Source organism: Trifolium pratense, linkage group LG4, assembly GCF_020283565.1.
Source record: "Trifolium pratense cultivar HEN17-A07 linkage group LG4, ARS_RC_1.1, whole genome shotgun sequence".
Lineage (NCBI taxonomy): Eukaryota > Viridiplantae > Streptophyta > Magnoliopsida > Fabales > Fabaceae > Trifolium > Trifolium pratense.
Genome location: NC_060062.1, coordinates 19,479,253 through 19,489,986, shown reverse-complemented (window position 1 = coordinate 19,489,986; position 10,734 = coordinate 19,479,253). Strand labels below are relative to the sequence as shown.

The 10,734-nt window shown below is 31.0% G+C and overlaps 1 protein-coding gene across 1 annotated transcript; it reads right to left on the bottom strand.

The window, feature by feature from the left end:
* Nucleotides 1-238: 238 nt before the first annotated feature.
* LOC123924285 (2-hydroxyisoflavanone dehydratase-like) lies at nucleotides 239-1,899 on the bottom strand. Its single transcript, XM_045977126.1, has one exon. It carries the CDS (start codon nucleotides 1,609-1,611, stop codon nucleotides 688-690), a length of 924 nt encoding a protein of 307 aa, XP_045833082.1. The 5' UTR covers nucleotides 1,612-1,899; the 3' UTR covers nucleotides 239-687.
* Nucleotides 1,900-10,734: the final 8,835 nt, after the last annotated feature.

Sequence of the window (10,734 nt, the reverse complement as noted above, 5' to 3'; positions counted from 1 at the left end):
GAAGAGTATGTAGACCGTATCCATTTGTGTTTATTTTCCGTATGCAACAAACAATATTTTTGCAAAATAAAATAGTACTCCCTCCGTCCCAAAAAGAATGACCCAGTTGACCGAAACACGCATGCCAATGCATAACTTTGGCGACTAATATCTTTAATTGTATAATAGTAAAAATTATAAAAAATTGATATTTTGAAAATACTCATCGAGACGAATCTAACAACATCTTATATGTTAATATTTATTTTTATTTATTAGTAGAAAAATATGGTCAAAACAATATATATGAATAGTGCATATATTCAAAATGGGTCATTCTTTTTGGGACGGAGGGAGTAGATGACTAGATTCATTTCAGCCCACACGGCTATCAAGAATTCAACACACATGTACTCTAGCTTTCAAAATTACAACCAAAAAGTCAAAAGTGAAACAAATTACTCCACTAGTAGCTATAGAAAAAGCAAATAACAAAGGACGACAATAAATTATTTAGGTCCAATTGTCCACATCCCAATGACTAAAATTCAACCATAAAATTTTGTTTAATCCTAAGAAATATCAACACTGACACATACATCAGATACAATATTAATTAGCGATACTAATTGAACATAATCACATGTATTTATGTCGTGTACTCGTGTCAATATACAACAAGGACACTACATGCTATTTTGATTAAGTTCACAATGACGAAGAGGATCGAACGTCTTTCTCAATCTGCGTCATGTAAGATGCAAACTGTTTAACAAGATTCACAGATTTCTCCTTAGCAGGCTCATACAAATGAAACACATGACCTTCACCTTCCGTCTCCACCATCTCCGCCTCCCCATTCCAACCACTCTTCTTCACCGCCTCATAATAACTCCTCCCTCTTTCTCTCAAAAAATCCTTCTCCGCCACAAACACAAGCACTCTCCCAACTCCAAGACTCGAAAGATTAGGATCCTTCGCCGCGTGTATTTTCGGGTCATTAAATCCACCATAACTCGGATACAAATACTCAATAAGCTCATCTTTCTCATCATTTCCAAAGAAAGGATGGATCAACACTATTCCTTGAAGCTTTAATGCTCCAAAACCTTCGGAAGCACCTCGCATCGCCATGTTGTGTGCGAGGTTGGCTCCGGCACTATCTCCGGCGAAGAAAACAACGTTGTAATCAGCATGATCTTTGAGCCATGGATCAGAACTTTCTGATATCCATTGAATTGCTTCCCATGTATCATCATAAGCAATAGGAAGAGGGTGTTCCGGTGCTAACCTATAATGAACGGAGAAAACTACGACGTTTGCTGCTGCGGCGATGTTGTTGGCGTGACGGTTGTAGCCTAGACTGAAAGGACTGCAGATACAGAAAGCGCCACCGTGAATGTAGATTAAGAGAGGGATTTTTTGAGAAGGAGTGGCGTTTGGTGGGAGATAGAGACGAGCTCCAACGCCGGTATCGGCGTTGATGGTAATGTCTTTGGATTGCACGCCGGTTAATTGATCGTTGCCCGTTGGGGTGATTTCGGTGCCGATAAAGCGTTCGATGCGGCCGTCTTTGTATTGACGGAAGAGGTTAGGGAACTCACGGAGAATTTCGTTGGAATTTTGATCCATTTTGGATTTGGTTTGTGAATGAATAATGAAAAGCGTTGCAATAGGATTTATTTTGGTTTTGTGTTTGTGAGATGAGTGAGGTTATAATAAGGGAAAGAAGAGAAGATGGTATAAGAGAACGGTTTAATTTTTGTTTATTGTGTAGTGTAAGTGTAACGTAAGGTTATTTATTACTTGTTGTCTTTATTTAGGTATCACTATCGTAAGTTACGTTTAACTTTCCAATTGATGGACGGTCAATTTATTTTGTTCAAAATTTAGAATATTCTCACCAATCAAATACTTTCCTTTTCATTTTGTTTACTATTTTTTTAGGTTTTTATAATTTACCCCTTAATAATTGAATTAATAAAATGGTATATGCCTCGTGAACATACCTTAATTAAGGGTATGTTTGGTTCGGGGTTTTTGGAGGGAAGGGGAGGGGAGGTGAGGGAATATTTTAAATGTTTTGTGTTTGGTTCAAATTTTATGAGGGGAGAGGAGGGGAGGGGAGGTGAGCAAAATCCCTCCAATGACCAATTTTTGCTTCCCCCCAAATTGGGGGGATTTGGAGGGGAGGTGAGGAGAGATGAGTTATTATAATTTTAATTACATTGACATAATTATCCTCATATTTATTTGAAAATACCAAAACTTTCCTTTTAAAATTTATATTAAATCATACTAAGTTATTTGCTTGTTGCCATTTTTTTTTACGTTGCCAACATCCTGTATTTATTTTTTACATGTACTATTTTTATTTTTTTGTTTTAATGTACTTTTTTTTACAAGATACTTGTTTTTATTTTTTACCTATCCTACAACATTTTTGGAATGAATACTTTTTTTTTTATATATAATAAAATGAACACTTTTTAATTCGTTGCACTATATATATATATAGGGGGCTGCTAATTTAGACCCAGTTGGGTCTAAATTAGCAAGGTGCACCTTTTGAGTTGGACAAAAATACCCTTTCTTTTTTTTAAAAAAAAAACATATTGGCGCTGATCCAGTGTCGCGCGCCTACCGCAGGACCACCGTTACAGACCGTTGATTTCCATCAGACGGCCAAGAGATGATCTCATCATGGCTGTCGGATCAATCAGACAGTCCAGATCATCCATCTCCATGATAAGCCAGCGCGTGCACCACACTAGATCTGCGCCTGGAGAGAGAAAATTTCATTTTAAAAAAGCAGGACACGTGTCAACTGCTGGGTGGTTGGCGTGTTTTTTTTTTCATTTAATACTTTAAACTCAATTATTTCGTTGTAAATTAATTTTTTATTTTTTTATTTTTATACCAAAATTCATAATTTTTTTTTGTCTACAAATAGAGACTTGGTTCGTTTGATTTGGACACAAAAAAAAAAACTCAATTTTTCACTACCTTTAATTATCTTTATATAATACTGTGAAACCATTTAGCTGGTAGAATGGTTTCACAGTATAACTCTCTGAAACCATTTTACTGGTAGAATGGTTTCAGTGAGTAATTTCTTAATTGTTTGCTTCTGAAACCATTCTGAAACCATTTAGCTGGTACAATGGTTTCAGAGCGTTGTACTTTGAAACCATTTCACTGATAGAATGGTTTCAGGGGAGTTGATTTTTAATTGTTTGCTTCTGAAACCATTTTACTGCTAGAATGGTTTCACAGTATAACTCTCTGAAACCATTCTTCCAGCTAAATGGTTTCAGAAGCAAACAATAGTTTTTAATTACCGTTTTATCTCATTTAATTAACGAAAAATAGTTTCAGGTCTCAAAAAATTTCATAAAATATACCAAAAGTTCCAGAATATTATCTAATATTTTATTAGAAACAAATAAAAACACAATTGGTTTCAGAGTACAAATCTATGAAATTATTATTATTATTTGTTAAATGGTTTTAAATAATCAGCGGAATTTGTGAAAATAATTTCATGACTTGAACTAGGGAGAGTGAGGTACACAAGAGGGTTCTAAATAATTCATAGTACTTTAAATAAAATTTTGGAAATTTTTTATGGAATTATAATATTTTTAATTACCTTTTTACTCATTTAATTAACTAAAAATAGTTTCGTGTCTCCAAAAATTTCATAAAATATACCAAAATTTCCAGAATATTATCTACTATTTTATTATGAAAAAATAAAAAAACAATAGAGCATCCCTGAGGCCGCACGCGCCCCCACGCGCCGCCGGTGAGAGTGGGCTTGGGCGACGCGCACTGTTCATCGTCCCTCCCACCCGTTTTATGCAGAAACGGGTCGTGCGACCCGGTTTTTGACCCGGTTCGATCTCCCTCAATACTCAACGAAACTCGACGTTCCTTATATGGATTTTGATCGTTTTTCAATTTTACAAAGGTTTCCGGTATTAGTTTTTGAAATCGGCGTTCGGTTCGCACGTAAAATGAGGTCGAAATTTGGAAGAAATTTAAAAAATGTAATAGTTGTTCTATTGTTTCAAAAAAAAAAAAAGGGTATTTTTATGATGCAAATTACATACATGCCCCAGTTGCTCTATTGTTTCAAAAAAAAAAATGGGTATTTTTGTCCAACTCAAAAGGTACACCTTGCTAACTTAGACCTAACTAGGGTCTAAGTTAGAAAACCCCTATATATATATATATATATATTTATGGGGAGGGATCAAATTACACCGGTGTAACATTTAAGTAATGTTACACCGCTCAATAACGCTTTAACGAATACAAATTTTACAAAATCCACCGTTTGATTGAAAATTAATATCATATAGATCATCTTTGTTAAGTTTTACAAAAATCTAAAATCGTTTGATATGTTATCGAGGAAGATCAAGATTGACGGTTTATTTGTTTTTATTGAATACCGTGAATCTTGATCGGTCTCAATAACATATCAAACAATTTTGGATTTTTATAAATTCTAACATAGATGATCTATACGATATAAACTTTCAATCAAACGGTGGATTTTGTAAAATTTGTATTCGTTAAAGCGTTATTGAGCGGTGTAACATTACTCAAATGTTACACCAGTGTAATTTGATCCCTCCCCTATATATATATATATATAAACTATCAACAAGTTTTTTTAGGAAAATTAACTATCAATAAATTGTTTTATACATATTTTATATATATATATATATATATATATATATATATATATATATATATATATATATATATATATATATATATATATATAAACTATCAACAAGTTTTTTTAGGAAAATTAACTATCAATAAATTGTTTTATACATATTTAGGGATGGCAATGGGTAGGGTACTATAATACCCATCCCCATACCCGCGTGGGTAACAACCTTTGCCCCCGTCCCCATACCCTATGGGTACCTAAGTACCCATACCCGTACCCGTTACCCGCATTTTTGCTAAAAATAAATCGATTGATTATAAAATATCATATCATTTTAATATAATTATTTTTTTTTAAAGATTTTAATGTCGACTCATAAAAATTATAAACAAAAACTTTATCAATCTCATGTTAAAGTTCATTTATTTGTTACCATATTCACATTGTGTTTGTATTATATTATAAATAAACATTTTTATTAAAAATGTGTAATAGTTTAATAGTTGTTGTATTTTTTTTAAATTGATATACATATCTTATTATAAAATAAATATATATACATTATGTGGGTATGGGGCGGGGTGGGTACTAAGGTACCCGTACCCGCACCCATACCCGTTCATTTTTGCGGGTAATTACCCATACCCGTGTCCGTACCCAAAATGCGGGTTTTTACCCTACCCGTTATGGGTAATTTTTGCGGGTGGCCACTGGGTATGGGTCAAATTGCCATCCCTATACATATTTTCATATTCTACACATTATATTTTAGAAGTGCTCTAATATTTTTGAACATAAAAAATTTTGTTAGAATTTTGCATTTGATTATTTCTGGAGTTTTCGGTTATTGAGTTTTCATATTTAATTGTTTATGTAGTGAATACTGAATAATTTTAAAATGTTGAGATTTTGTAAAGATGACAAGGATAAAAAAATAAATTAATTTTAGAATCCCTCCCCTCCCCATGTGAACCAAACACATATTTAGTAAAAATCTCTCACCTCCCCTCCCCTCCCCCTCTTTTGAACCAAACGTAAATATTATCCTCCCCTCCCCTCACTTCCCCTCCCCTCCATTAAAATTCCTCCCCTTCCCTCCCCTCCCCTCCTTCTATTTCGAACCAAACAGACCCTAATAGAGATATTGTAATAGGGATATTATATTTTATATTCAGGGTCGGGAGCGATACTAAAAATTCAAAACTGTTTGATACTTTTTATGATAACTTCAATTGAGCGTACGACAAACTTTTAAAAAAATCGTTGAATTTCAATAGTCTGAATACATAACTACATTTTTTGAATTTTTATAAAAATTTGTGGAGTTGATCTACTCAATGGGAACTTTGAATTCAACGGTTGGATTGAAAAAATATAATGTCGATATCGAGTTATTAAGCGGAGTAAGTCAACAGAGACTTACTCCTTGAGTCAACGGATCCCTCCTCTTTGATAATATATTATTATTTTTTCTAAAATATAGAAACTGTTTTTTTTTTTTACTATAGCTTTTAGAAATTGTTGTTTAGCCTGACTTCTTACTTTTAAGTAAAAAGAAGAGAAAAAAAAGCTACGCCAAACGGGCCCTTAAGGGATGAGGATGAAGATTCTGCTGTTAATTCTTTTGAAAAAGTTTCGTTGTTAATTCTAATCCAGCCATTGATGAAGTTGAGGATCAGATTAGCTCTTTTTCACATTAGAGAAGGATCGGATTTTGTTATTGGTTATTTCTGTCACTGCTTGTGTTCTTGCGTATGTGAAAATCAATTAAATATCTTTTTTGATGGGTTGAATTGCATCTGATCTTGAGGTTTTAATTGAATTGATTCTGCTAAGAATTGTTACATTTGGTTTATTCATGGAGTTTGGAAATTGTAATGCTCATAAGATACTTAGTAAAGGTCCTCTGTGATGATGGATTCCAATGGTTCCGCTTGTAGTTCACTGGATGTGGTTGATTGTTAATTGATTCTATTGATAGTCAGAATTATAGATAATGTCTTTTTAGTTCATTGATGTTATATTGTTTGTTTGGACCTTTCCATAGATGGCATGGCTATTTCTTTCATTTTTGGTCTATTAAAATTCGTTGAATACAAAGCAATTTGGTATAGACAAGGTTATTTGCACAAGAGGTATTGAAGTGGAGTCTCCCATGGAAGTAATTGATGGCATGATAATTGACTTTGATTTTCAAATTTTGGATCTTCATTCTAGAAATGGTTGTGTGATTGATTACCTTTCAAATTTTGGATCCATTCTAGAAATGGTTGTGTGATTGATTACTTTGGTTTTAACAAGTTGTTTGAGTTTGGCCTTTATTCAAGTTTTTGCAAGAATTGGTTCTGGTGTTTGTTTAAAGGTTTAAGTCCAATTGGAAGCTCACTTGCGGCAGACTATAGGAAGGTTTTACAAGCCAAAAATTCAATGTTTTGTTTCTTTGTTTGGTTCTAGCTTTGTAATTCAAACTCAAATTGTTAAATTTTGCAATGTTGAGTTGAGGGATGATGTTAAGAATATAATTAGTTCATCAATTGGAGTTAGTTGATGGGTTATCAAGTTGATTAGGAGATTAGAAAGTTAGTTAGAGAGTTAGTTACTCTAAGTAGATCTATATATAAGTCATTTCATCGTACATTATACTCATTCTTTTATCAATTTATATTTATTCAATATGAATTCTTATGAGTATCTTGATCGTGAGTACTCTAATACACTCTATATTGCTTATGAATATGATCTTCATCTCTATGATTTCATGATTCTTAACTCATGGAGTGAATTTCTAATGCAAAAAATTATTAGAAATTTTTTCTCTATCTAGCTTATGTATTGATCTAATTTATTTATAGAAAATAATTTATTGAGGTTCTTATTATAAAAAAATAGTTTGTGTAATATAAAATAAAAATAAATTATTAGAGGTTTTTTATTTTATTTATTTTTAATATTTGTCTTTTTTTTTCTCTATATTTGGCCTTTATTTTTTATAACGCACATATATAAAAAAAATCATTTTTTATTAAAAAATACTTATGCGGCAAGCCGCATTAAATAATCTTATTTTTAAAATATATATTTTTATTGAAAACTAGCGGCAAGACAGGGCGCATTCCTGTTATGCAAACGTATGTCAAAAAAAATGTCTTATATTATGGTGAGTTTATTAATGAAAGATTTTTGCAAACAAAAGGCATGTCTTATGTTACGGTGAGTTTGTTAATAAAAATTTTGTTGCTAAAAAAAAAGAGTCAAGAGTATTGTTGATATTATGAAATATCCACACCAAAAAATTTTCTATCATTTATATTTTTATCAACTTTCCAAACAATTCCATTATAACACACTCCAAACCTTTGTCAAAAAAAAAAAAAAGGACTCCAAACCAATTAATCAAAATCAAAATCAATAAAAACGCAAAAGAAAACCCATTCACAATGTTTTAAGATTAAACCATGCCAAATGAAATTTAGATTAACATAAAAAAAAAAAGGTTGATGATGTGTAGTAACTTTTGATAAATTTTCTTCCAATTCCCGAAATTCCAATTTTGTCCTTACAGAAAAAATTTGTTCGCAGAAATCGAATTTTTTCTTGGTGCAAATTCAGAAAAAATTCGGTAAACAAAAATCAATTTTCTTTTCAAGACAAAAAAAATTTGGTTAACAAAAACCAAATTATTTATACAAGGGCAAAAATAAAAATACAAGAGATATTGAGAAATTTTTCTAATTTTTTAGTTTGAGTGCGATCCATTTGCTTTTTCTAAGTTGTTGTTTTGGGCTCTGTATATTTTTGTCTTGTAATTGGACTCTTCTGCTTTGTTTTTCCTGCTTTTTGTCAGAGAATTTTTTACATCTACCACCTTCCCTTAGTTTTTAATTTTACTTTTCCACCACTTAAATGAGAGTGTTTTTCCTTTAATTTTTCATTTTTATAACGTCCGCTACTTAATTAACGGAGAGGGAGTATTTTGATAATTTTGTAGAGTGCGTAAGAAAATTGGTAAGATGGCAAAAGAAAAACTCGTTTTTTGTTTTTGTTTGTAGCTTTGTATTTTGGTCGGTGTTCCTGATTTTTTTTCCTACATCTTTTTTTTTTCTTTTTACAATTTTTTCCTACATCTTGTATTTTGGTAAAAATGAAGAAATAAAAAAATAGAGTATCATTTTTCTATATCATACTGAATGTCTAATCTAGTCTTGCATCAATCATCAATAAATCAACTAATCATAAATAAAATAAAGAGTATCTTGATTCATATTAAGCTCACGCTACACATTCTGATAAGGTGATACCTTACCATACGTGTTCATATCATATGTGATAAAACAATAAAATCTTCTCTTTTCTTGTAACTTACATACAAGAAAATCTTCCTTTTACCTTCAACTTGTATATTATTGGATAACTAATTTTCAATATGTCTGGAAGCAAATACCATGCTGACTAATGTTTCCTTTTAATTAAATAAATCCTATCAGACGGCAAGACTGCAACCATAACGTGGGTACAAAATCTATAAAATTCTCAACATTTTTTTTTATGTATTGGCCCACCGGACCGTGTAATTTAGTTTAGAGGTTAATTATGACATCAAGTAGTTCGAATTTTATCTCAATTGCAGTTCCAAAAGATTAATTGTGTTTTTTTCCTATCAAGTTCAGTGTCCATCACCATTGGACCACCTAACGATGATAAATTGTCAACATTTTTTCATAATAAAAAATTGTACCAAAATTGAGTTTTGCTAATATCTTTAAATAGAGATGAATATAAATATTTTTATAAGTGTTTTTAAATTTATGGTCATTTCTGCTTTCAAAATTGGACGGCATATTTTTATCCTATTTCTTTTTTTAAATAGTCTAGTAACCAAAAATTGGGATGATCGGAATTCAAACCTCGACTTCTACATATATAATGCAATTTTTCTGTTAACTAAACTCAACTCACATGACATTATATTTTTCCCTATATTTTTATGATATAATTTTTTTTTATCAACTCAACTCACTTATTCATTTTTTAAGATGAAATTTGTAGTCATTAAACCATCTAACAAAAAAAGTGGATTGGATTGAAATTTCAAGAAATTTCTTAAACAAATTATGACAAATAAATGTTACACTTCAATCTCCTAGTATAACTTAGTATCTATCGCCAACAATAACAACAACAAAAAAAAATCTTGTGCAATCGAATCAAATATTCAATTAAAATTTTTATAAAATATAAACAAATTTTATAATATTCAATTAAGACAATCAAATCAAGTTTTATTTTAAGTAACAAAATCTGTTGATACTTGAAATGTTTTTTCACGACTAATAAAATGTCTGTTAATATTTAAGAGTTTATATTTTGTGAAATATTTTAATTGAAAATATGAATATTATTCCCTAATTCAATAATCTTACATAAACCCTTGAAATTTTATGAGACTCTCCAAAATCCTATTCTGCCGTCGAAGTTCTTCAACTTATCAGCTTACAGAAAATGCTGCAAAGTAAGTGATATTGCTGTGGGTGTCAAAAAAAAAGAAAGTGATATTGCTATGATTAATTGTATATTTTCTTTTTAGTTTTACACTAACTTAGTCGACTTGAGTAGTATGATTTTTTGTTATTTTTTTCTTCTCCAATCGCTTATTTTCATACAACGTAATTAGAGTTTCATTGTTTTTCTTTTCTTTTTCCTACAAAGATTCAATGTTTGTTTTTATGTACGATTTGCTGATATATTTTTTATTTTTTGATTTTATTTACTTGACTCATTATTTTTTTTATTTTTTATTTTTTTTAACCCTTTGATTTTTAGGGAAGGTCAGAGTTCAACGAGTTCGGTTGCGAGGTAAGAAAAAAATGACAAAAAATTTGTTCCAACCACCGGCAATAGAACTAGAGTTCTTCCAAACAATTCATTTTAAGGCAGCCAACTACTCCCGACCAATTATCCCAAACAATTCATTTTAAGGACGTATTAACAGTTGGTAGAAACATCATATTTTATCGTAAGAGTTATAAACTTCGAACATTTTTAAGATGACATTTTTAGCCCGT